Source organism: Podarcis liolepis (genome assembly GCF_965112155.1).
Source record: "Podarcis liolepis genome assembly, chromosome: 2".
Classification (NCBI taxonomy): domain Eukaryota; kingdom Metazoa; phylum Chordata; class Lepidosauria; order Squamata; family Lacertidae; genus Podarcis; species Podarcis liolepis.
The window spans coordinates 121040674-121068163 of NC_139555.1; the positions used below are offsets into that span (position 1 = coordinate 121040674).

General features: G+C 46.9%; 2 protein-coding genes across 4 annotated transcripts in view; both read left to right on the forward strand.

The window, feature by feature from the left end:
- Positions 1–27490, forward strand: part of LOC310699285 (uncharacterized protein) — a 37897-nt gene that overhangs the window by 5086 nt on the left and 5321 nt on the right. Inside the window, exons 3-8 of the mRNA XM_083486932.1 lie at positions 650–776; positions 1897–1973; positions 3046–3172; positions 4382–5307; positions 23721–24182; positions 26654–26780. Of these exons, the coding sequence (XP_083343058.1) occupies positions 650–776; positions 1897–1973; positions 3046–3172; positions 4382–5307; positions 23721–24182; positions 26654–26780 (1846 nt within the window). The remainder of the gene's footprint in view (positions 1–649; positions 777–1896; positions 1974–3045; positions 3173–4381; positions 5308–23720; positions 24183–26653; positions 26781–27490) is intronic.
- On the forward strand, positions 10655–20909 carry LOC310701338 (uncharacterized protein). Of its 3 annotated transcripts, none has more exons than XM_083492090.1 (6): positions 10655–10772; positions 12755–13240; positions 14964–15087; positions 16418–16500; positions 16735–16861; positions 17937–20909. In XM_083492090.1, the coding sequence occupies exons 2-6, from the start codon at positions 12776–12778 to the stop codon at positions 19121–19123; spliced, it is 1986 nt and encodes a 661-aa protein (XP_083348216.1). In that variant the 5' UTR covers positions 10655–10772; positions 12755–12775; the 3' UTR covers positions 19124–20909. The 3 variants fall into 3 exon arrangements, with proteins under 3 accessions (XP_083348216.1, XP_083348215.1, XP_083348217.1); XM_083492089.1 differs by having other exon boundaries at positions 10673–10772; positions 12640–13240; XM_083492091.1 differs by having other exon boundaries at positions 10673–10772; positions 12640–13240; positions 17940–20909.

Genomic DNA, 27490 nt, shown 5'->3' on the forward strand with positions numbered 1-27490 from the left:
CGGGCAGGGGTCCCTTTACCTTTACTAAAGAGCATGCAGAAATACCAAAGTATTGCAGTAGGTTGGAAGGAGCAGAAGGTGGACATTGTCACTGAACTTGTTCCAAAACATTACTAAAATTACCCATGTTTTGGGTGCTGTTTTTTTTAAAAAATTAATTGTGTATCTGTTTGTCGCCTCAGGGGAAGAAAAGTGGGATGCAATAAATAAATTAATTCAATAAGGAGATGATGATTATTTTTATCTCAGCCTTCCTCTCACAAGAGCCCAGCGCAATGAATGCTTTTTGTGGGGGATGAGGAGGGAAATACAGTGTTTAAAACAAAACCACAGTAGAAAATACAATGTTTAGGTGGAATCTGTCCTTGAGCTCAGAGCATGATTCCTGCTTGTCTGTATAGAGACACGAATGCAAATATTAATTTAAATGCATGTGTAGAAACCAGCTTCCTTCACAAAAACATCATTTGCATTTCCCACTCCACCCACTATGCGGCCCTCAGAATGTTGCCCAGATGGGAATTCGGCCCCCACGCTGGAAACGCCTCCTTTCATCTCCTCAGAACTCAGAACCTTCGCTTTTGCTTGCATCCTTTTCTTTTCTGATTTCTCTCCTCTCCCTCACCTGGGTCCCTTACACCGCTTCCAGCCCCAGACGCTGCCAGCAGAATCGGTCCCCGCTTCCTCCGAAGCCGAGATGCCTCCGTCGGACTCCAGGCGGAGTCGGCCCTCCTGGGGGATCGCGCAGGAGGGCGAAGGGAACGCCAGCTCCCCGGGTAAGAATGGACAGAGAACATTTCAGCTTCTGCCGGGTGTGCGTAGGAATATAATAACAGCACAGTGGTACCTCGGGTTACAGACGCTTCAGGTTACAGACGCTTCAGGTTACAGACTCCGCTAACCCAAAAATAGTACCTTGGGTTAAGAACTTTGCTTTAGGATGAGAACAGAAATCATGCAGCAGTGGCGCGGCAGCAGCGGGAGGGCCCATTAGCTAAAATGGGTGCTTCAGGTTAAGAACAGTTTCAGGTTAAGAACAGACCTGCAGAATGAATTAAGTACTTAGCCCGAGGTAAGTACTTAGCCCAAGGTTTCTATGGAAGCCGCCCAGAGTGGCTGGGGAAACCCAGCCAGATGGGCGGGGTACAAATAATAAATTATTATTATTATTATTATTATTATTATTATTATTATTATTATTATTATTATTATTATTATACCACTGTATAAGCTGCCTTATCCTGATTCAGATCATTGGGTCTATCTTAGATTAGTGTGTCCAACGCTGATTGGCATATTTGAATCCTGGTGTCTCCCAGAGTCCTAGCCTGAGACTCTAACCACTGCAACACACTGCTGTGCGTTCTCTCTCTCTCTCTCTCTCTCTCTCTCTCTCTCTCTCGCCTGAAACACTAAAAAAAATGTTCCTAAAGCAATGCAATGCTTCCCACCATTGTTGTTGTTGTTGTTTACTCATTTAGTCCTGTCCGACTCTTCATGACCCCATGGACCAGAGCACGCCAGGCCCTCCTGTCTTCCACTGCCTCCCGCAGTTTGGTCAAACTCATGCTGGTAGCTTCGAGAACACTGTCCAACCATCTCGTCCCCTGTCGTCCCCTTCTCCTTGCGCCCTCCATCTTTCCCAACATCAGGGTCTTTTCCAGGGAGTCTTCTCTTCTCGTGAGGTGGCCAAAGTCTTAGAGCCTCAGCTTCAGGATCTGTCCTTCCAGTGAGCACTCAGGGCTGATTTCCTTCAGAATGGAGAGGTTTGATCTTCTTGCAGTCCATGGGACTCTCAAGAGTCCCCTCCAGCACCAGAATTCAAAAGCATCAATTCTTTGGCGATCAGCCTTCTTTATGGTCCAGCTCTCACTTCCATACATTGTGTCATTTCAGGTGCAGGCATGCCAGCGGCCACACAGACCGAGCCTTCTTCTCTTGCTGGTAGAGGGGCACCTGTGGCACCTGACCAGGTAGGTAGAAGTTTGGGGACAGGCTGGGTGCCTCTGTCCCTGGGCTTCTTGCCAAAGGACAAAGGACACACGGCGAGAGGCTGCGTGGCACCCTTTGAGGGGCAAAGTTGACCTGCTCAGCCTCACCCTCCCTGCCTGGGATCCTTAGAAGGAGGAGCAGACTGAACACAACACCTCTTAACTGCTGCCAGAATTATTATTGGTCAAAATTGGTGGCGGGGGGCGATGAGAACAACACCCTCAAGAGAAAATCCGGGGCATCATATGCCTGGTTACCAATATGGTGGAAAAACAGACCTGATGATTTCGTTTCCAGTCTTGTAGACCATTCCAGAGCATTTCAGAGTGATGTGCAACACGATTAAAATAAGTTGAAATGCCAAAAAACGAAACAAAACAACAATAAAGCCATTCCAACGTAGCACGGACAGTGAGCCCCTTCTGAAGTTGTCACAGGGTGACTGACGTGATTTTATATCTCCTCTCAGACACAGATAAGCATGTGACCTGGCGTGTAGCACTCTTTGCAACTGCTGCTAGGAAAATTAGAGCAAATTATATAGCCGAGGTAGCCACCAACTGTAAAGGAGATGAATTTATTTGACCCTATCTACATCAAGCTATATTCTTTCTTTATCACCGAACTCTGAATATAATTGCACATTGTATTAATTAACATTATTTTTAAATATATTAGTAGCAATGAGATAATTTTAGCTTATAAATTTTATTGTTTAATGTCTTAATTTGTATAAGGTACTTTTATAGCTCTGTTTAGAGTAGGTAATGTCTTGATAATATAAATGTTTTAAGTTTTTTGTATCAATTCAGTATATTTTCTTTTAATTGTTGAATGATTCTGTGTACATTGCGGCAGCCTTTAGCCATGTGCAATAAAACTGACTGACTGACTGACTGGTGCCAAGCCCCGCCCACCAGCCAAACTGGCCTGTGGTTGGTGAGAGATGCCAGGATGTGGCTTACAATAATTGATTATAATTGTTTGTTTAATGATGAGAATCCATTCTATAGTCTGCAAGGAGAAACTGTTTTCTTCTTCTTCCCCTTCCAGGGTCTGGTGACGTTTGAGGAGGTGGCTGTGGATTTCACAGAGGAGGAGTGGGCCTTGTTGGATCCGGGCCAAAGAGCCCTGCAGTGGGAAGTCATGGTGGAGAATTATGGGATTCTGGCTTCCCTGGGTAAGGCTTATTGATTTAACAAAACCTATATACTGCTTGGTTGCATTTTTTTTTTAAAAGAAGCAAACTTCTAAGCACACAAAAATGATAAAACATTAAAATCATCAAGAAAAGCAACTAAAAGCAGGTATTTAAAACATTCAAAAGATGATTAAGAGGTCATTAAGATGATTAAGAGATAAAACACATGCCTAAACAAAAATGCGCTAAGCTGTCACTTGGCAAGGAGTTCCAAAGTGCTGCCACATTAACAGATAGATTTCTTACATTGTTTTGAGTACCGTGTTTCTTCTCAGTACAGTGGTACCTCAGGTTACAGACGCTTCAAGTTACAGACTTCGCTAACCCAGAAATAGTGCTTCAGGTTAAGAACTTTGCTTCAGGATGAGAACAGAAACCGCGCGTCGGTGGCAGTGGGAGGCTCCGTTAGCTAAAGTGGTACCTCAGGTTAAGAACAGTTTCAGGTTAAGAACAGACCTCCAGAACGAATTAAGTTCTTAACCCGAGGTACCACTGTGTGTAAACAGAGTCCTTATCTAGAGGTTCTGCACAGGAGTCACCTTAAGCAGCATCAGAGGCCTGTCACTCTGCATTTTTAGTTAATGGCAATCAGCAAAATTAGTTTAATATTGGCCAGATCTACCTTCCATTCTGACGTGAGCAGCAGCAGACGTTCCCTCATTTAGAGGCTCCATTTTCTCCTTGCGATCTTACTAGGACTCTCGTACCTACAGGACCGCCTCTCCCGGTATGCCCCGCGGAGAGCCTCAAGGTCCATAAATAGCAACACCCTAGTGGTCCCGGGCCCTAAGGAAGTTAGATTAGCTTCAACCAGAGCCAGGGCCTTTTCAACACTGGCTCCCGCCTGGTGGAACGCTCTGCCTCATGAGACCAGGGCCCTGCAGGATCTGATTTCTTTCCACAGGGCCTGTAAGACAGAGTTGTTCCGCCTGGCCTTTGGCTTGGAATCAGTTTGATTCCCTCCCCCCTTTCTTTTTTCTTTTCCTTTCTCCTCCTGCGATGAGGCTACATTTTAATATTTTAATGTTTCAATATTTTAATGTTGTATTTTAATGTTGTATTTATTATTGCTTGTTAGCCGCCCTGAGCCTGGCCTTGGCTGGGGAGGGCGGGGTATAAATAAAAATTATTATTATTATTATTATTATTATTATTATTATTATTATGGGTTTTCTCTCCTTCCTTCAGCAGGAGATGGGTGGAAGAATGGGAATGAAGTAACACCGTGCACGGTCTCCTTGGAAAAAGCCAGACGTTCAGAGTGGGAAGAGCAGAAAAGGGAAACTGAGAAGAGGGAAAATCCCTTCCTTGCTTCCGGCGTCTGCAAAATCGCAATGCACGAAAAGACGGACACCGAAAAGAAGCGGATCGTGTGCGCCGTGTGCGGGAAAAGCTTCAGCCGCAAATCGCACCTTAACGAACATCAGAGAATCCACACTGGGGAGAAACCCTACAAATGCGCCGAGTGCGGCAAGAGCTTCCGCCGGAGCACAGACCTCTCTTCTCATCAGAGAACCCACACGGAAGAGCAGCGGTTCAAATGCTCCGAGTGCGGGAAGAGTTTCCGGGGGAGCTCGGACCTCCGGTCTCACAAGCGGATCCACACCGGGGAGAAACCGTACGCCTGCTCTCTGTGCGGGAAGAGCTTCAGCCACAGCATCAGCCTCAACTCTCATCAGAGAATCCACACAGGAGAGCAGCCGTTCAAGTGCTCCATTTGCGGGAAAAGCTTCACGCGCAACACGGGCCTGACTCTGCACCACAGAATCCACACCGGGGAGAAGCCGTACACTTGCTCCTTGTGCGGCAAGAGCTTCAGCCACAGCAAGAGCCACGCCATCCACCTCAAAGTGCACGCAGGGGAGAAACCCTACACGTGCTCGGAGTGTGGGAAAAGCTTCATCGGGAGTTCGTATCTTAAGTCACATCAGAGAATCCACACAGGAGAGAAGCCCTATACGTGCCCTGTATGTGGGAAAAGCTTCAGGTGGAGTACAAACTTTAACGAACATAAAAGAATCCACAGGGGGGAGAATGTGGTGAATCCTAGGAATCCCTGGATTGGAGAAAGTCCCCCCGGTAAGGCACAGATCTTCATAATGGAGGATTCCCTCTAAGGCAGAGCTTTCCAAACTTTTCAAGTTGGGGACACACTTTTGAGACAGGCGTCATTTTGCAACACTGCAGCCGACACACTTAGCGTAACACAACACACAGTTCGGAAAGCTCTGCTTTGAGGAGCAAGGAAGGCTGTAGACCAGGGTTCAGCAAACGTTTTCAGCAGGGGGCCGGTCCACTGTCCCTCAGACCATGTGGGGGGAGCAGACTATATTTTTTTTGGGGGGGGATGAATGAATTCCTATGCCCTACAAATAACCCAGAGATGCATTATCAATAAAAGCACACATTCTTCTCGTGTAAAAACACCAGGCAGGCCCCACAAATAACCCAGAGAATCCTAAACTCAAAATGTAACGGAGACAAACCATATCCCGAGAGAGAACCAGTGAGTGAGAAGGAAACTGTGGTGGGAGGCAACATTGGGAGCGGCCGCTGAGACCATATAACACCGGTCCTAAAATATCTACATTGGCTCCTAGTACATTTCTGAGCACAATTCAAAGTGTTGGTGCTGACCTTTAAAGCCCTAAACGGCCTTGGCCCAGTACATCTGAAGGAGCGTCTCCACCCCCATCGTTCAGCCCGGACACTGAGGTCCAGCACCGAGGGTCTTCTGGCGGTTCCCTCCCTGCGAGAAGAGAGGTTACAGGGAACCAGGCAGAGGGCCTTCTCGGTAGTGGCGCCCGCCCTGTGGAACGCCCTCCTGACAGATTTCAAGGAAATTAATAACTATCTGACTTTTAGAAGACATCTGAAGGCAGTCCTGTATCGGGAAGATTTCAATATCTGATGTTTTGCTGTGACAACCCAGGATTTACAGAATGTTGACAGCACATTCTTTGTAAAGAAACCAGAATTTGAGCAGTCAGTACAATCTGTCAACTGAGAGAGAAGTAACCCTGGGCTGTCTGAAGGCAGATGCCGGTGTATATTTTTATTTATTTATTTTGCTGGACTTTCTGACTCTCGGTTCCTGGTGCGCTTCATTTTAACTCTCCACCCCGAGAGTTATCTGTCCCATGCCTGATAGCATCGTCTCGCTTGTGGCGTTCCATTGTCTGTGTGTTGTGTTAATAAAGATTTCCCCTCTAACTTGGATTGCAGCCTGTGTGTCTGTTTCGCAGGCATTTGAAAATATGAGCGCTGCAATAGATTTTATTGCGGCTTTCTTTTTTTTAAAAAAAGAAACACCACATTTTTATTGCATTTTCATTATACAGAAATGTAAACTGAATAGACGTAAGAGAATACAAGCGTAAAAGCAGCAGAAGGGAAGGCAATATTAAATCTCTAAATTTCCAACTAAGCGTTAGGAAGAACTGCGCCCAACGGTTAGAGCTGTTGACAGTGGAGCTCTCCCTCGGGAGGTGGAAGACTCCCCTTCCCTGTCCGGATGCTATAGCTGAGATTCCGGCATTACACGGAGTTGGACTAGATGACCCCGGTGCCCCTTCCAACTCTACAACTACAGATTCATATAGCATACAGTGGTACCTTGGTTTTTGAACGTAATCCGTTCCGGAAGACCGGTCGACTTCCGAAATGTTTGAAAACCAAGGCGCAAAGGGTGGCCTGCAAATTTAACTGAGAAAATGGAAAAACAGCAGAAGCCGTTCAACTTCGGAGGTGCGTTTGAAAATGGAAGCATTTAGAAGAAGAAGAAGAAGAAGAGGAGGAGGAGGAGTTTGGATTTCATATCCCGCCTTTCACTCCCTTTAAGGAGTCTCCAAGCGGCTAACATTCTCCTTTCCCTTCCTCCCCCACAACAAACACTCTGTGAGGTGAGTGAGGCTGAGAGACTTCAGAGAAGTGTGACTGGCCCAAGGTCACCCAGCAGCTGCATGTGGAGGAGCGGAGACGCGAACCCGGTTCCCCAGATTACGAGTCCACCGCTCTTAACCACTACACCACACCGTATTTTTCTGTCTATAAGATGCCCCCATGTATAAGACTATTTTGGAGGACTCCGATTTAAGAAAATGGGGGGAGATGGTCCCCATGTATAAGATGCCCCCAAATTTTGGACATTATTTTTTAGGAAAAAATCCTAGTCTTATACACGGAAAAATACGGTACTTATGGGTTTTTAGTGTTTGAAAACCAAAATGTTCAGCTTCTGAGATTTTCAAAAAACTATACAGTGGTACCTCAGGTTAACAACTTAATTCGTTCTGGAGGGCCATTCTTAACCTGAAACTGTTCTTAACCTGAGGTACCACTTTAGCTAATGGGGCCTCCGCGCTACCACCGCATGATTTCTGTTCTCATCCTGAAGCAAAGTTCTTAACCCGAGGTAATATTTCTGGGTTAGTGGAGTCTGTAACCTGAAGCGTCTGTAACCTGAAGTGTCTGTAACCCGAGGTACCACTGTATTAATAAGATCATAAAGCAACAGTATCCTGTCAGTATCCTTCCTGACAGTAAAATAATAATGACAATAATAATAATAATAATTCCCAAAAGAATATTAAAAACATGATAAAACATCATTAAGAGCTGTTCGACAATGGAACGGTCTCCCTCAGGAAGTGATGGGCTCTCCTTTCTTGGAGGTTTCTAAGCAGAGGTTGGCTGGCCATCTGCCATAGATGCTTTGGCTGAGATTCCTGCATTTCAGAGGGTTGGGCTGGATGACTCCCCGGTGTCCCAACTCATTCGATTCTATGCAGCTAAGCAGAAACATGAAGAGAAGCAGAAACCCGGAAACAGGTGAGAAACCAGCCAATTTCATTTCTCTTTGGGGCTATGCCTCTGCTTGCTTTAGCCCGCAGCTCTTCCAAACCCCAACCCCACCCCAGCCGCACAGCTCTTTATTCCTCGCCAAAGCCACTCTCCTTGCCAAAAATCCCTCCCGTTAGACGTTGCTAAACCTCAGCAGGTCACCTGGGTCACCCACTCTTCCTCACCCTCGGGTGCTGGTTCCCTCGCCCGGCCTTAGCTTGGGTGTGCATAGAATCATAGAATCATAGAGTTGGAAGAGACCACAAGGGCCATTGAGTCCAACCCCCTGCCAAGCAGGAAACACCATCAGAGCACTCCTGACATATGGTTGTCAAGCCTCTGCTTAAAGACCTCCAAAGCAGGAGACTCCACCACACTCCTTGGCAGCAAATTCCACTGTCGAACAGCTCTTACTGTCAGGAAGTTCTTCCTAATGTTTAGGTGGAATCTTCTTTCTTGTAGTTTGGATCCATTGCTCCGTGTCCGCTTCTCTGGAGCAGCAGAAAACAACCTTTCTCCCTCCTCTATGTGACATCCTTTTATATATTTGAACATGTACACTCCTGTACACTCCTGTCTGCCTGATGACAGATAACTACAAATAAAATAGGGGGAGAAGAGCAGAGAGGTGATACTCCTCTTTCTCCCTGCTTGTTGATTAATCCTAGAATTGTAGAAGGGACCCTGAGGGTCATCTAGTCCAACCCCAGATAAGAGAAGAGAACAACAACAAGAAAGCCTAGCAATTTTTAAATTATTATTAGAACCAAGCAGAACAGCAACGGAGAAAGTTGTCTTTTACTATGTCGGGCTATTGCTCCATTAAGTTTAGTATTGTCTCCGCTGACTGGCAGCAACTGCCCAGGGTTTCAGGCCGAAAATATCTCTGGAGTTGGTGCTGGGGAATAAACGTGAGAGGCCCCCTGCATTCAAAGTACATTCTCTTCCCTCGAACTGTAGTTTCCCCTCACTTTAAAGGTAAATTCAGACTCCAGTCTTTCTCATTCTAAACACAGACACGTAAAAGGTAAAGGACCCCTGGACAGTTAGGTCCAGTCAAAGGCATCTATGGGTTATGGCGCTCATCTCGCTTTCAGGCTGAGGGAGCCAGTGTTTGTCCACAAACAGCTTTCTGGGTTATGTGGCCAGCAGGACTGAACCACTTCTGGTGCAACAGGACACCATGACGGAAACCAGAGCGCACAGAAACGCTGTTTACCTTCCCGCCGGAGTGGTACCTATTTATCTACTTGCATTGGTGTGCTTTCAAACTGCTAGGTTGGCAGGAGCTGGGACAGAGCAACGGGAGCTCACTCCATCGCGGGGATTCGAACTGCTGACCTTCTGATCGGCAAGCCCAAGAGGCTCAGTGGTTTAGACCACAGCGCCACCCACATAGGCATCCATGTTGTCTGCTTCTGCTGCACTTTGGACTGGATTTTCCCGCAGTCTGGTGTGCTCTCCAGATAATATGGATTATGACTCCCTTTCCCCACAACACAAGACAACAACCTCTTCAAAACCCTTTGTGCCCTTGCAGCTCCCATGGTCCTCTGGGGAAAGCCAAGGCTCCCCATGGCTGCCCTTGCATACCCTCCAACTAAAAACAACAACAACATTTATACCCTGTTCATCTGCCTGGGTTGCCCCAGTCACTCTGGGTGGCTTCTAACATGTCTAAAAGCACAATAAAACATACATTTTTTTAAAAGCTTTGCCTTCAGATGTCTAGAAGGCATAGGTACAGTTACTTGTCTCTGTTATGTACTGAGTTGAATAGGATCCAAACTGCAGCAGTCTGATTGGTCCTAGAACAATAGGATCCAAATTGCAGCAGTCTGATTGGTCCTAGAAAAATAGGATTCAGAATGCAGCAGTCTGATTGGTCCAAGAACAATGCAGCAGTATGATTGGTTGGCAGGAACCACCCAATCCTGCTCCAGATATAAGTGAATCCACAACCTGATTGGCTTACTGTAGAATTCCAGAATTAACCAATCATGTGCAGCCCATTGTGTAAATAATGTATATAAAGCAGATACTTTGAGGGGACATTGATTCATTCCTCCTCACCACTATGAGCTGAATAAAGAGCATGAAATCACTTTGCGACTCTGAGTATATTTCAGTCTCCTTGAGACAAGTTTTGACATATGGAATTTCACTTGTTTCGGTGTGTGTTTTTTGGTTTTTTGCTGCAAAATCACTTTGAGATAAAAGAATGGAAAGGGTTTGTTGAGTATTTACAGATAAATTGTAAACAGATAAAAACATTAGCTGGATGAGTGTAATAACCTGCAGTTTCCTAAGAGTATATATTTACAGTAGATCATTACATGAGGAAATTAAATGAACTTGGATATGCGGAAGATATTAAGAAATAAATTTAGGGAACTGCAGAAGGAGGGGGGAGGAAGTCAAATTTTGAAATGTCGAATGGATTGTAAAACTAATGAAATGTATAAATTTGAAAAGTAGCTTTTTAAAATAAAATTACTTTTTTTGGAGAGGAAGCAATTCATAAATGAGAATAAACGGATTGCTCAAAGAGAGGGATCCAGCCTAAGGGTTAAGGGGAAGAGTGTCTGGGTTCCTAGAGAGCCCTGGAAGGAGGCTCTGGAAGGGTCACATCCTGCCCCGCCTCCTTCTAAAGATGCTTTGATTCTTATTATGTGCAGGTCCCCCCAGATGCTGCACACATGGTCTCCACCTCCTGCCCTCTCCATCCAGGGATCCGGTGAGTCCAAAGTGCATTTGGGGGAGGATGCACTGGGGAGTTGATGGAGGAGAAGCCCAAGGCAGAAAAAATTGGGAAGCGGGCATTGGAAGCAGAGCCAGAGAGGGCAAGGGAGACAAAAGGCAGGCAGGTGCCTTAGCTGGCTTGGTCGAGCAGAAAGTCTCGGGGTTCAGTCCCCAACATCTCTGTCTGAAACTCTGGAGGGCAGCTGCCAGCCCGTGTGGGCAATGCCAAGCTGGGTGGATCAGTGGTCTGCCTCCGATTCAGGGCAGGTGGCCTGGCTGCTCTGAATAAAGCATTTTCCTGTGTTCCTGTTTAAGTGGGGGGGGGGCTGTAGTAAACTGCGGTGGTAAACCCTTTAAAAAAAAATCTTTATTGAGACTTCAAAAAATACATAATTATATGTGTACTAAACACGGTGAGACGTAAATAAAAGAGAGAGAAAAGGAGAAGAGAAACAGAAGGGAAAACAAAGAGGGGAGAGGGAAACCCCCCAAAACTGTATACTTTACAAAGTTATTATTAAAATAAAAAAATTCCTTCCAGTAGCACCTTAAAGACCAACTAAGTTAGTTCTTGGTATGAGCTTTCGTGTGCATGCACACTTCTTCAGATACACTGAAACAGAAGTTGCCAGATCCTTCTATATAGTGAGAAGGTGGGGAGGGGTATTACTCAGAAGGGTGGTGGGAATGGGAGATTGGCAGGTAGCTGAGATGAGCCTGTTGACGACTCTTAACGACTGCAGTAGGTCTTACAGGAAAAGGCAAGGGGTGAGAAGGTGAGAAATGGCTTAGTCATGTATAATGAGATAAGAATCCAATGTCTTTGTTCAGACCAGGTCTCTCCATGGTTTTAAGTTTGGTAATGAGTTGCAATTCAGCAGCTTCTCTTTCCAGTCTATTTCTGAAATTCCTTTGTAGTAAAACAGCTACTTTGAGATCTTGTATAGAATGTCCTGGGAGATTGAAGTGTTCTCCTACTGGTTATTATTGTACTTTACCAGATCTTAACCTATGACAGTATTTGTAAGAATGGATTCCAAATGTCATTGTATTTGTCTATAGCAAGTCTGTGTTTGTATGCAGGTTGTAAATATGCTGCGAGTTTGTATAAGTCTTCAATCCAATTGTAGAAGGGAGCCACATTTGTATTTTTCCAATTCATCAGTATCAGTCTTTTTGCTGTGGTCAGGGCTCGGAGAGTCCACTCGTATTGTCCTTTTGTAAGGTTCCATGTGCTGGGTATGTAATTCAAGAAGGTGTGTCCGCCCTTATATAGACACTTTAAATTGCCCGCCTTGGAGTCCAAGAGCACCCCGGACACATCATACCTACATCACAGAAGGGGTGTAGCTCAAGAGAAATCTGAGTGTGTTGTTTATCTCCTGTCATTGTTTTTCTGCTGTCTGGCAGGTCACCTGTTAATGCTTACTTGATTGGATACCCTGGGGAGCCTGGCCAGTCTTTTGTAATGATAAATACTTAGTTCCTGAGCCAGGTCACAGGCTCACCCTATTCATACACAGATATACCATTAAGATAGGATTTGTGAATGAAAAGACAGTGAGGAGGCTTTTCCATTTTCCTTTGACCTTGCAGAGAAAATATTTGGTCAATCTGGGAGCCAAAATGGTTCCAGGACAGCTTTCCTGTGCTGCTTCAGACATGGGGTTTATATATTTATGTATGTGTTTGCTTGGTACATTTATGAATATTTTTTATATATACAGTGGTACCCTCATCCTGAAGCAAAGCTCTTAACCCGAGGTACTATTCCTGGGTTAGCGGAGTCTGTAACCTGAAGCGTATGTAACCCGAGGTACCACTGTATAAGACCTTAATTTATCTATTTCAATTGTTTGCAGGAAGAAGCCTCATTCTCAGTGCTGATCGGCTGATGCTTTCTGACTGTTGTGCTGCAAAAAGTCTGGCCTATCTTTGCTCAATTTGCCCCCCTTCCCCCCAAATCCTTATGGTTAGGAGGAAGATGGTGGCCAGTCGATGAGGCTTTTTGAGCCCTGCTGGGGGTCCGAGGAGAAACGCAGCCTGACAATGGAAGGGAGAGACACGGATGCCCCCATAACAGGAAGAACCCCCCAAAATATCAAGACTATGAGCAGCAGGGGGTTCTGGGAAAGAATGGTGCAGAAGGAGCTGGCCGGGGGCACCCATAGGCCACATACTGAGTGCCAACGCTTCAGGGGGGTCAGCTACTGGGATGACCAGGGTCCCCGAGAGGTTTGCAGCCGACTCCACCACCTTTGCCGCCAGTGGCTGAAGCCAGAACTTCACACAAAATCTCAGATCCTGGACCTGGTGATCCTGGAGCAGTTCCTGGCTGTCCTCCCTCCAGAGATGGAGAACTGGGTCAGGGAATGCGGAGCGGAGACCAGTTCCCAGGCGGTGGCTCTGGCCGAAGGTTTCCTCCTGAGTCGGGCAGAGGAGAAGAAGCAGGCGGAGGAGCAGGTGAGAGCGAGTTTTGTCCTGGTGCTTCCAGGCTGCTCAGAATGTCCAGTTTTCGTAAGGGGCAAGATTAGACACAAACCAATTTAAAATAAAATAAAATCAAGACTCCTTGTGCTCTGCTCTGCTGCCCCTTTCTTCCTGCCCAGGGCAGCCTCTGCCCTCTGCCTACCCCTCAGAGCCATGAGAAAATCCCCTGTGTTACAACATGAAACAATCTGATCAGCAAAAGGCAACACGTGGGCTGATAATATTTTGGCAATATTTATGAAACACTACCAGTTGTTTCCGAATTCATAAACAGCAACAAACAGCAAAAAGCGTAGTAGGCTGATTTTGAGTGAGAGCAGATCCACAATCACTTTACGTACCTTTGGGGACTTTTAACTTGCTGATGAAGAAATATTGTTGAAACAGTTCATTATCCCAGAAGAACTGTTCTGTTTGCTGTTTGTTGCTGCTGTGCAACAAACCACCCGGCTCCAGTTCATTCTCAACCAAACAAGATAGATATAAACTGTGGAAAGGCTTTCTGCCTCAACTTCAGTGTTTCTTTGTGGTTACCCTCCATTCTAAGCATTCCTGTTGATGGAATATTTATTTGACTTCTATCCGTTTCTATTAGTTTGTGACTTCCTGCACATATTATATGGCTTTTGTTTATGAATCAAGAAACAATTGATAGTTACAGGTAGGTAGCCGTGTTGGTCTGCCGTGGTCGAAACAAAATAAAAAAACAAAAGTCTGAAGAAGTGTGCATGCACACGAAAGCTCATACCAATAACAAACTTAGTTGGTCTCTAAGGTGCTACTTGGGCACAGGTGGCACTGTGGGTTAAACCACAGAGCCTAGGGCTTGCCGATCAGAAGACCGGCGGTTCGATTCCCCATGACGGGGTGAGCTCCCGTTGCTCGGTCCCTGCTCCTGCCAACCTAGCAGTTCGAAAGCACGTCAAAGTGCAAGTAGATAAATAGGTAAGGAATACCTTTTGGCGGGAAGGTAAACGGCGTTTCCATGCGCTGCTCTGGTTCACCAGAAGCAGCTTAGTCATGCTGGCCACATGACCCGGAAGCTGTACGACGGCTCCCTCGGCCAGTAAAGCGAGATGAGCGCCGCAACCCCAGAGTCGGCCACAACTGGACCTGATGGTCAGGGGTCCCTTTACCTTTACCTTTAAGGTGCTATTGGAAGAAACAATTGATAGTGTTTCATAAATATTGCCAATACATTATTAGCCCACATGTTGCCTTTTGTTGATCAGATTGCCCCTCGGAGCTGGCATCACGCGGAGCTGGTCCTCAGTGGCGTAGCCTCTCCTCCTTGCCCACTCTCTGGCAACTGCTCCGAGGAGGCTGGCAGCAGAGGCCACGGAGAGGCGATGGGATGCTTGCCGCTCGGGACAAGCGCCCGCTCATTCTCCTCCCTGAGCTTGGAGGCAGCAGCACTGGCAGGGGAAATAGGGATGTTCCAAGATCGAATCCGGGCACGGGATGGATTTCATAATCCCAGGAATGTCCCTGTAAAATCAGGGCACTTGGAGGGTATGAGAAAGCACCTGAGAAGGGGCGTGGCCTGGGCAGAAGGTTGGGGGCGTGGCCTGGAGGGAATGTTGGGGAGGTGGTGTGGCTTGGTGAAGAGTCTCGCTGGGATTCATGGGATTCATGCCAGTTCCCTCACCCTTAGATTCTGCCTCTTATGGGTTTCTCACTGCTGTTTTACGCAAAGGTCCTGTTAGGAGAAGTCGCTGGTGAGTTCCTCAAGGCAGAGGAGACATTGCCAGAGGATGCCAAGCGGAGGCTGTTGTTCAGGTGGATGGTGCAGGAGGGCGATGGAGGGGCCGCCATGCCAGGTGAGGGCGGGAGCACACATTTTGCCACTTGGCCTCCCTCTGCTGGCTGGGCTCAAAATCCCCCAGGGGCTGTTTTTACATTCCCCTTCAACACTACATGAGGGATGAAAAGTGTTAATGGCTAGAAAAGCACCAAAAAAGAGGTGGTGGTGGATTCGAATCCCGCCCTGAAGCCCATCTCCACGACAGGCTTTGCCACCCTGGGGCTCTCCGGATGTCGTTGGACAACTCCCATCATCTGTGCTGCTGTAAGGAGTGGATTCACAAAAGCCAACCCTTATGGGCCGATATCCCTATACCCACCCCCACCCCCAAAATATTTGAGAGGGCTGGGCCCGCCTCAAGTTGCCAGGCATTGCCGTTCAAATGGTGTGTGATCTCCGCTTCTTGGGATCGATTATGGGGGGCAGAGCTTACCTGCCCCCTCCCCCATATTTTATTAAAGTTGGCTGAGTGGAATTTGCATGCTTCATCCTAGTGGAAACTTAAAAAGCAGTTGCACTGTAAATCTGCTTCCACAGCCAGTGGCGTAGCTAGCTGCTTGGGTGCCCGGTGCAGCGTCCTGCAGCCGGGGGTGAGGAGAGCTGCCCATGGGGGTGGGGCAAGCCAAGGCAGGGCATGCTGCGTGGAGCCTCTCTGCAGCCTCCCCCTCAGTTGTAGGGTGGCTGAGGCGGTGGGCAGACGCAAGCCCCATGCTGCTCGAAAAAGCAGCACGGAGCTTGCAGGCAGTCTGCCCACTGCCACCCCCTCAGGAGAGACGTGTTGCTCAGGCCTGCTGCAGGCCCCACAGTGTGGCACCCAGTACTGCCTGCCTCACCTAGCTACCAGTGGCATAGGAAGTGGGGTGCGGTGGGTGCAGGAGTTATTTTTTCAAAAAAAAAAGTCGTGAGCCCAATTTTTATTTATTTATTTTAAAACACATATTTTTGCCATTTTGTCACCCGCCTCAGTGATGACACCTGGGGCGGCCCACACCCAACGCACCCCCCCTTCCTTTGTCACTGTCCACAGCAGTGTAATGTGTCAAAACCGAATTGTGCCCAAGAAACAAAAAGTGTCAGCCAGCTAGCCCTGGGGATTATCTAATGCTTATTTCCCCTAAATTGATTTTTGAATTGATTGTTATTCATGTTTTTATACTGTATTTTATGCTGCTTTTTATAATTAAGTGTTTTAAATTTGTTGGTAGCCACCCTGAGCCAGGTTTTTGAACCGGGAAGGGCGGGGTATAAATAAAATTTTATTATTATTATTATTGTTGTTGTTTTGCAAGTCACCGAGATGCATAAATGCTTAGCAAGGATTCCAACCACATTTGTGTGAATTGCAGGTGGTGGAAAGTCTCCGGGAACGGCTACGGAATCGTCTCCTCTCTGTGGTGGATCAGAAGCAGCTTCTTTGCAGCCGGATCCGGTAAAGGATGGATCGCTGGACAGATCAAATCAACTGGCTCCATCCCCTCCCCCTCCCCTGCAGGCTGAAGAGACTCTCCCTCTTTTCCTTTGCTTGTGTCAAAGCGCCACATGGGGGAAATCCTCTGTAGGCCCCTCCGTGGAGGCGGAATGACAGAATCATAGAGTTGGAAGAGACCATCTAGTCCAACCCCCTGAAGAGGAGCTGTTTTTTATCGTCTCCTTTCCCTTCCAGGTTCCGGTGACGTTTGAGGAGGTGGCTGTGTATTTCACGGAGGAGGAGTGGGCCTTGCTGGATCCGGGCCAAAGAGCCCTGCAATGGGAAGTCATGGTGGAGAATTATGGGAATCTGGCCTCTCTGGGTAAGGCTCCTTCTTTCCCTTTGGTTGATAAAGTCAATTTCGAAAGCCTTGATAGATAGATAGCATCCTTGGACTCAAGCCTAGGTCCTTTGCGAACCTGCCAAGAGAAATCCCATCGCGGAGCACTTTTGTGTATGGAACGGATGGAGAATCTGAAGCTCGGGGGCCAAATCTGGTCCTCCAAGCCTCTCTATCTGGCCCCCTCTTTCTCTAGGCCACAAGGCCTTCTCATGGACCCACAAAACACCTGAGCCCTCCCCTTCCCTCACTGCCCCTCGCTTGGTCCTTAGGTGCTAAAAGCAGGTCCCCTTTTCTTTTTTGAAAAGTACATTCAACTGGAAGAGGAAGTCAGAAGTAGGACGCTCTGCCCCACTTCCTTTCGGAGCTCTATGTGCTTTTCGAGGCTCAGGTCAATTTCATTGGATCTGAGTTTTACCACATCATTTGGGAAGGTGAAGCATGTGTGCCCACACTTTCTTGGTTTCTCCCTCTCCTGGGGGAGGTGGGAGAAAAGTGGCCGGAGGGATTGGAGCCCAGAGCACTCATTCAGAAATCCAAATGGGCCTCCAAAGATTGGCAGATAATTGGGTTTGGCTCCTAGTTTGATGATCCATTTCTCCATCAGGAGAAATGTACTTTTTAGTATGTTTCTGAGCACAATTCAAAGGGTTGGTGCTGACCTTTAAAGCCCTAAATGGCCAGTATACCTGAAGGAGCGTCTCCACCCGCATTGTTCTACCCGGACACTGAGGTCCAGCACCGAGGGCCTTCTGGCGGTTCCCTCACTGCGAGAGGCCAAGTTACAGGGAACCAGGCAGAGGGCCTTCTCGGTGGTGGCGCCCGCCCTGTGGAACACCCTCCCACCAGATGTTGAAGAGAAAAACAACTATCTGACTTTTAGAAGACATCTGAAGGCAGCCCTGTTTAGAGAAGTTTTTAATGTTTGATGTTTTAATTGTATTTTTAATATTCTGTTGGGAGCCGCCCAGAGGTGCTGGGGAAATTCAGCCAGATAGGCAGGGTATAAATAATAAATTATTATTATTACCTTACCAGTGTTCTCCCTCTAATCCAGCAGATGACGCCTGGGTGAGCCGGAACGAGGGAAAGCCTCATGGAGCATCCTTTAAAAGGGCCCGATGTACAGAGGGGGAGGTACATAGAAGGACAATGGAGAGCAAAGCAAAAGAGATAAGGAGGAACAAATCTGCTTTTGAAGGGACATTTTCCCCTGAAATAACAATTCAAGGGGAAATGAGCCGTGCGAAAATGTCATTTCCGGAATCCGACTTTGACGAGGCAGAAACCCGAGAGGAAAGGAGTGAAGGCAAGAAAAAGATTGAGTGTGAGGTGTGTGGGAAAAGCATTAGTAAATCGCACCTTAACGAACACAAACGAACCCACACAGGGGAGAAACCGTTTCAATGCTCGGAGTGCGGGAAGAGCTTCAGTCGGCGGGAACACCTTACTTCTCATCGGAGAACCCACACAGAGGAGAAGCCTTACACGTGCTTGCAGTGTGGGAAAAATTTCAAATACAGGAAAAACATGACATCCCATCAAATTATACACAGTAGGGGGCTAACTTGCAACTCCTCGGAGTGTGGAAATTGCCTCAGTCCCAGCCTTACTTTGCAGCACCACGCTGTGGAGAAACCATTTAGATGTTCAGAGTGTGGCAAGAGCTTCAGTCGGAGCACAGACCTGAGGTCACATCAGAGAATCCACACAGGGGAGAAACCGTATTCGTGTTCACTGTGTGGAAAGAGCTTCACCCACAGCCGAAGCCTGAGCTCCCATAAAGTCACGCACACAGAGGAAAGACCATTCGAGTGCTCAGAGTGTGGCAAGAGCTTCAGTCGGAACACCAGCCTTACTATTCATCAGAGAATCCACACAGGGGAGAAACCGTATACGTGTTCCCTGTGCGGGAAGAGTTTCAGTCACCGAAGAAGCCATGCTATTCACCTAAAAGTGCATGCAGGGGAGAAACCTTTTACATGCTCAGACTGTGGGAAAAGCTTCATCGGGATTTCATACCTCAAGACACATCAGAGAATCCACACTGGGGAAAAGCCGTATACATGCCCCGTGTGTGGGAAGAGCTTCCGGTGGAGCACACACTTCAAAGAGCACAAAAAAATCCACGTGGAGGAGACTCTGGCGAATCCTAGAAATGCCTGGATTGTGGAAAAAACTCCCAAGAGAACACAGATGGTCGTGTCAGGGGATTCACTCCCAGGAGAAAGGAGATATACATAGACTAGTGCTTTTCTGCCCAACTAAACTATACTGTCTGACAGATAATTCACAACAGGAGAAAGGGTGGGAGTGAGAAAATAGATGCTCAAACTGTGGCTGAAACTCCATCACCACGCAAGCTATAGAGAGAACGTGAGCAAGAAATATAAGATACAGTGGTACCTAGGTTGTCGAACGCTTCGGAAGCCAAACGTTTCAGTTTTCAAATGCCGAAAACACAAAAGTGAATGCTTCCATTTTTGAACGTGCCTCGGAAGTCGAACGGCTTTCGAGGTGCATTTGTCCGTTTTCTCAATGGAATTAGCCGACTGCCCATTGTGCCTCGGTTGTTGAACGTTTTGGAAGTTGAACGGTCTTCTGGAATGGATTACGTTCGACATCCAAGGTACCACTGTATATTGTAAGATGGTACCTTACAAATAGGGCTGGGCGATACCCGGTTTTCAACACTGCGATAGATCACTGGCTAAACATTGCGATATACTGCTATATCACAATGTCTGAAATAAGGATGGGGCTCAGTAGATGCATTGGCTGGCTTCACGGTTTTATCCACGTTGTGATTTTTGTATAGCGTACAAACACACATCATGATTCGCGATATACAGGTGAAACTCAAAAAATTAGAATATTGTGGAAAAGTTCATTTATTTCAGTAATTCAACTTAAAAGGTGAAACTAATATACGAGATAGACTCATGACATGCAAAGCAAGATATGTCAAGCCTTTATTTGTTATAATTGTGATGTTTATGGCGTACAGCTGATGAAAACCCCAAATTAACAATCTCAGAAAATTAGAATATTAAATGAAATCAGCAAAACAAGGATTGCAAATAGAGCAATATTGGACCTCTGAGAAGTAGAAGCATGCACACGTACTCAGTACTTGGTTTGGGCCCCTTTTGCATCAATTCCTGCCTCAATGGGGCGTGGCATGGATGCTATCAGCCTGTGGCACTGCTGAGGTGTTATGGAAGACCAGGATGCTTCAATAGCAGCCTTCAGCTCTTTTGCGTTGCTCGGTCTCATGTCTCTCATCTTTCTCTTGGCAATGCCCCGTAGATTCTCTATGGGGTTCAGGTCAGGCGGGTTTGCTGGTCAATCAAACACAGTAATCCCATGTCCATTGAACCAGGTTTTGGTACTTTTGGCAGTGTGGGCAGGTGACGAAGTCCTACTGGAAAATGAAATCAGCATCCCCATAAAGCTCGTCTGTGGAAGGAAGCATGAAGTGCTCCAAAATCTCCTGGTAGACGGCTACGTTGTCCCTGGACACAATGAAGCACAGTGGACCAACACCAGCTGATGACATGGCTCCCCAAATCTCTTTTGTGATGAGAGCAGCTTTTGCATCTCATTTGGAAACCAAGGACCCAGAGTCTGGAGGAAGAATGGGGAGGCACACAATGCCAGATGCTTGAAGTCCAATGTGAAGTTTCCACAGTCTGTGTTGATTTGGGGAGCCATGTCATCAGCTGTTGTTGGTCCACTGTGCTTCATTAAGTCCAGGGTCAACTCAAGGGGACTCTATACGTCTTCTCTGTCACGCTGATTTGTGCTTTATGTTTATGATGTACTTTCATTCTTTTTTCCCTTCCCCTTTAGCTTGGCAGACGTGTACCATTTTTTTAAAAAAGAAACCCTGGGTTGTCTGTCCGCTCTGATTCTTTCGTGTCCTTCATTTAAGTGGGTAATATTAAGTGTTGTGCCTCTGTCTCATTCCTGTTGTTTGCAGTGTTCTGTTAGTTTTGTTGGTTATATCAATAAAGCCATTTTAAATAGATTTCATGTCGTCATTGTCATCGCTGGTGACCCAAATGAATAACATTATTCTTATTCTTATACCCTGTTTTTTCTTGGATTGGAACTCATGGCGGCGGCCTACACACATTAAACAGCACAGATAAAATACAAAACGTTCAAAGCATATACAATAGTTTAAAAGGAATTAAACTTCAATAGAATTGAAACAATATAAAAATTCCACGCATGACCATGGGGGAATGCTGGAGCTGGGAGTCCAGCCATATATTTGAAGGACTGAGAAGTTTTGTACTAAAAGCAGAGGAAGGATCTGGCCCTTATTCATACAACCATAGAATAGTCTTCTTTTGCGATCACTCGTAGCCGAGTAAGATTGTCTTCCATGAACACAATCTTAACAGTGTATCTGTAAGTGACTGTGGAGGCCAATTCTGGATCCACACGTCCTTCCACAGGTTTCCGGGCAGAAATTGATCCCAGTGAGGGTTTGCCAAGTGTGCCTTCCTTTCGTCCTGAGTTCGAGCTTCTTCAAAGCCCATGACACCTTTGGTAAAGGCTGTTCTCCCATTGGAGCGCTCGCAGGCCAGTGTTGCCCAGTTGTCAGTGTTTATACTACATTTTTAAAGATTTGCCTTGAGAGAGTCTTTGAACTTCTTTTGTTGACCACCAGCATGACACTTTCCATTTTTAAGTTTGGAATAGAGTAGTTGCTTTGGAAGATGATAATCAGGCATCCGTGCAACATGACCAGTTCAACAAAGTTAACGCTGAAGAATCATTGCTTTGACACGGGTGCACTGACATTATTTCGCCTGTCTTCCCAAGTGGTATGTAAAAAAATTTGGAAACACAGTTGATGAAATCTTTCAAGGAGCTGGAGACTGTTTCACAAGTGTACAGTAAGGTTGGTAGTACAATAGTAAACAAGCATTTCGGTTTCCCTGCAAATGTCCCGGTCCTCAAACCCTCTGCACTTTAATCAGTAGAAGGCTGCTGTTGCAGAGCTAGAGTTGGACGGGATCCCTGAGGGTCATCCAGTCCAACCCCCTGCAATGAACGAACCTTAGCTAAAGCATCCCTGACAGGTGGCCACCTGACCTGAGCTTAAAAACCTTCAAGGAAGGAGAGTCATTCGCTCCTCTTTCAGTGAACCAGAAAGAAAGCAAGAAAGAAAAGAGCGCAACTTCATCGCTCTTGCAACCAAAGGGTTACAGCGAGTGAGCCCCGGTTTCTAGAGGGGCTTCCCGGAAGGGGCGCGCCGACGAGGGGAACGTCCACTTCCGGTGCCCCTCCACCCCCTCCCGTGGGAAAGCGGACTTTGATTTTCCCACGCGGCGGCCTCCGGAGGGTCCGGCGGGAGTGCGGAGCGCCTTGCGGGTGCGCGGCCGAGCAGGGGCCGCCCTGGGCGGGAGGCGCAAGGGAAGGAAGCGAGGCTGGAGCACCGGCTCGGAGGTGCCCAGCCAGCGGAGAGAACAAAGGGCAGGGGAGGCCCCTGAATTTTGGGGTGCGGTTGCTGACTAGCACCCCAATGCACCTCTTGCTTTGCAGGAATGTTCACATGCTGCGCTCAACGATTTTGCAGTTTTGTGCACCCAGGTATTCAAAAGGCTCGTCCGCACGTTACGCTGAACACGGGTCCAGGCTGCGCACGTGAGCAAGCGCTTGTGTGAACGACCGTACCCGTGTGATGTGCTTGTTGAACGCAGTGGGATGTTGCGTCTCCGTAGATGTGTTGCCCGTCTCTGCAAACCTCTCTGGGTCTCTTAGTCTCCTGGTAGCAGTAATGCTGGAGAGCTTCACAAATCGACAAGTGTAACGTGTGAATGCACTTCTCTTTGCTAATCCAGGAAAAGGAGGCAGCGTATTCCTGGGGATAGAGTTTGGGACGATTGTTCCATTTGAATGTGGATGCAAGGCTAGAGTCTGGGAGAGTACCTGTAAACAAGTTATACTAGATATAATTATGCTAGATATAAGAGCTGTTCAACAGTGGAACAGTCTCCCTCGGGAGATTGTGGACTCTCCTTCCTTGATGGTTTGTAAGCAGAGGTTGAATGGCCATCTGTCCTGGATGCTTTAGCTGAGATCCCTGCATTGCAGGGGGTTAGACGAGATGACCGTGGGGTCCCTTCCAATTCTATGGTTGTATGATTAGGAAAATCTAGAAGCAGCCACGCCTGATTTAATTAGCAGCTATGTTAAAGAAAAACAAAACCACAAAGAACTTTACAAATGGAGTGTCTTAACCTGCTCTGTAAAAAGAAAATCAGGAATAGCTGGAGTTGGAGAGGATCATTCACTTTTTTAATGTGTGGAAGCAGCTGTGTATGGAGAGTGTTGAAAAGTATAGCTCTGGGGGGGGTGAGCCATTTTTGAATATATATCTATAATCAAAAGGTACAGTAAAGATGTTTATTTTTGTATATCTGATATGTTTTTTATGGTCAGTAAAGTATTTTTTTCTATAAAAAGCCCTGTTAAAATCCGAAAACCGCAATTAAACAAACAAATTGTTAGGGATGGGGCACTGCTAGAGTTGCTGTGTTTGACATTGTACATAGCTGTGAATGAGATAAAAAGTTTTTATCTGTGCCCCTTACATGTAGGAAGAGTTCCTGCTTCCCTTCCCCACACTGACGCATATATTGTGTCCCTCTGAATTTTGGTGTTTTACTTGTCTGTTTTTGCAGAAGAAGAAACCCGAGTTGCTAGCTGCAATTCCCTTTTGCTGGAAATACCTTCCCATCGGGTGGTCTCAGACGGACCTTGCTCACCTTTGCTGGACTGGAGCCCTAATTTGAAAATTCATACACAGAGAAAGTGACAACAGAGCAAGGAAGACCATTCTGTTCTCGCTGGGTGCTGTGCTAGATCGCGGATGGAAGAACAGGACTCTGCCAGCCCTGATCCGGAATTAAGCTGCCTTGCCACCCAGTCTGGGACCAGAGGGGAATTCTGGGAAAGGAGCCTGCAGAAGATGCCGGACCAAAAAGCCCTTTCTTTGGATGTACGTTGCTGGAGGTTCAGGCATTTCTGCTACCAGGAGGCTGAGGGACCAAGAGAGGTTTGCCGCCGACTCCGCCACCTTTGCCATCAGTGGCTGAAGCCGGAGAGGCACAACAAGACCCAGATCTTGGACCTGGTGATCCTGGAGCAGTTCCTGGCTGTCCTGCCTTCGGAGATGGAGAACTGGGTCAGAGATTGTGGGCCGGAGACCAGTGCTGAGGCAGTGGCCCTGGCGGAAGGTTTTCTCCAGGGCCAGGCAGAGGACAACAGACAGCGAGAGGGAGAGGTAAGAGGGTATCATCCTGGAGGTTCCTAAGGGTTGAGTCATTCCTAAAGCAAGTGGTGGGGCCTTGTTGTTGTTTAGTCGTGTCCGACTCTTCGTGACCCCCTGGACCAGAGCACGCCAGGCACTCCTGTCTTCCACTGCCTCCTGCAGTTTGGTCAAACTCATGTTCGTAGCTTCAAGAACACTGTCCCACCATCTCATCCTCTGTCATCCACTTCCCCATTTAGCCTGCTGTGGCCTCGGCCCAGTATACCTGAAGGAGCGTTTCCACCCCCACCATTCAGCCCAGGCACTGAGGTCCACCTCCGAGGGCCTTCTGGCGGTTCCCTCCCTGTGAGAAGTGAAACTACAGGGAACCAGGCAGAGGGCCTTCGTGGTGGTGGCGCCCACCCTGTGGAATGCCCTCCCAGTGTGGGAGCCAGTGTGGTGTAGTGGTTAAGAGCGGTAGACTCGTAATCTGGTGAACTGGGTTGGCTTCCCCGCTCCTCCACATGCAGCTGCTGGGTGACCTTGGGCCAGTCACACTTTTCTGAAGTCTCTTAGCCCCACTCACCTCACAGAGTGTTTGTTGTGGGGTAGGAAGGGAAAGGAGAATGTTAGCCGCTTTGGGACTCCTTTGGGTAGTGATAAAGCGGGATATCAAATCCAAACTCTTCTTCTTCCCATCAGATTTCAAGGAAATAAACAACTATCTGGTTTTTAGAAGACATCTGAAGGCAGCCCTGTTTAGGGAAGTTTTTAATGTTTGATGTTCTGTTGTGCTTTTAATTCTGTTGGGAGCTGTCCAGAGTGGCTGGGGAAATCCAGCCAGATGGGCAGGGTATGAATAATAAGTTGTTGTTGTTGTTTTGGCCAAACGGCACCCACCTGCTCAACACCTGATGCAGGTAAGAGGCAGGTGGACCAAAGAGACCAGCACACACCCTCACAATCAGCTGGTGGATGGCACAGACGGAGATGGGTTATGTCCCGTCAGGTGATTGACAAGTGGATGGCTCCTCCCATCTGTCAAACCCAGTGCTGGATCCAGACCCCCACTCCCGTCCTCTTGCTGCATCCCTTCCAGACGCAAGTCTGTCCTCTTTTGAGGGAAGTCACCCGCACAAGATTTTCCCAGCCTCCTTGGGGGAGAATGTGTTGGCAGTGGCATCTGGGGGGAGGTTTTCTTGCAGTCTAGGGCCGGTGTTGCATTCCAGCTCCCATCAGCCCCTGCCGTCATGACAAATAAGGAGGCAGAGGGGGAATTGGCACCCAGAACCTCTGGAGGGCAAACAAGCTCTGGAAACCTGGATTATTATCATTATCATTATCACTAATATTATTTAATTAAATTTGTACACCATCCTTTATCTGAAGAGCACAAGGTGGCTCACAACATAAAAATACAAAATGAAAGCATGAAATACATAATAAAACAAAAGCAAGGGGAGTTACATGTGTAAGAGGCTCGTTTAGAATTATATTTTGAGAACGATTCCTGTTCTTATGTAGCTGCATTTTTCTATACTTTCCAAATATCCCATCATCATAAAGTATTTGTGCTCCGTGTTGTAAAAGAAGCACTGCTAGGACTTGTTTCTCTTTGCTTTCCTGTGTATTTCCTATCAATAAGACAATCGGTGTGATGCAAGCAAATTTTTATTCTGAACGTGTGGCCTGGAGAGAAAGAAGTTTGAGAACCACTAATGGAAAATGAATGTCAAATGTTGGGGGTGATCACTTCCATCTTTTGGTGAAAGATGTTTCTGCTCCTTAAAAAAATAAAAGATGCCCATCACTTTCCCAAGATACTCTCTCAGTATCCTTAAATGCTGTGGAAATCACAGCTGGAGAGACTGTTGTGCTTGGACCCTCCTTTGGACTTATCAGGAATAATAATAATAATAATAATAATAATAATAATAATAATAATAATAATATTGTTATTTATACCCTGCCCATCTGGCTGGGTTTCCCCAGACCAGGGGTCTGCAACCTTTAAGACAAAAAGAGCCACTTGGACCCGTTTCCGAAGGGGAAAAAAACCTGGGAGCCGCAAAACCATTGCGACATTTAAAACAAATATAACACTGCATATATTGTTTCTTACCTTAATGTCTGATCTGACAGCGGGTGGGAAGGTGGCGTCGGGACGGTGCATGACTAACGCACGCACCGCCCCCATGTGACGTCACAGCCAGTACAGCGCCCGCCACAGTGGGGAGTCTCGGGGCGCACAATGTGCCTCCTCCCCTCGCTAGTATCCGCCCCGGAGCCGCGGCAAAGGTGTAAAAGAGCCACATGCGGCTCCGGAGCCGCGGGTTGCAGACCCCTGCCCCAGACACTCTGGGCGGCTTCCAACAGGATATTAAAAACACAGTAAAAGGTCAAACATCAAAAAGTTCCTTATACATTGGGTTGGCCACTGTGAGAGGCTTGGGCCTGATCTGGAAGTCAGACTTTTCTTACATTCTTGCCTGCTGGCATTTCAGGTGTCGGGGCGGCTCCGGGAGGCAGCCGTGACTTTCCCCAGGAAAGAGGTGCCTTCGTTCCGAAATTCCCAGCGGCAGCTCGATGGGGAGTTTTATCCAGAGAAGAAAGAGGAAACCAGTCTGATGGGTAAGGTTTTTCCTGAACTCTTTGGGTTTGTATTATTTTGCTGAGCTTTTATCTTTTATCGTTAACTGGCTTCTACACATAGGAAGCTGCCTTGTATCTTTTGCATTCAAAGCAGACTCTCTACCCCTGAGCTTCCTTTAAAGGTCCTAGTCCTCATTGCCCTATGTGACAAACTGCTCAAATAAGAGCCTAGGAAGCTTACCAGGTGGTCCATTTTTCTCAGTACTGAAAAAAGTGGCAGTATCTCTCCAAGGTCTCAGGCATGGGTCTGCCTCAAGTCTACCTAGAGATGATTTACAAGGTGAATTACAAGATCTAATCCGCCTGCAAGAGATCCCCTTCTGAACAGCGTCCGCCACTGATAAATTGGTGTAAATAAAATAAATAAAAGTGGTAGCAACTTCCTGTTTTGAGCTAGCCACTCCCAGTCTCTACTGAATCTCAGTTCTGTCAAATTTGCTAATTGATTCCAGCTTAATGGCTTTGAGAACTTCTTTTTTTGGGGGGGTTGCAGCATGACTTTAAGAGTGTGTGTGTAATTTTTTATCTGTATTACAATTTAAAATACTCATTTAAACATCCTTATAATATCATTGACTTCCCTTCTTTTTCCATGGTTCATATCACATATCATAAATCCCTGCATATTTTACAAAAACTAAACCATTCACTATTCCATTATTGCATCCATCAAAACTTATTTACACTGT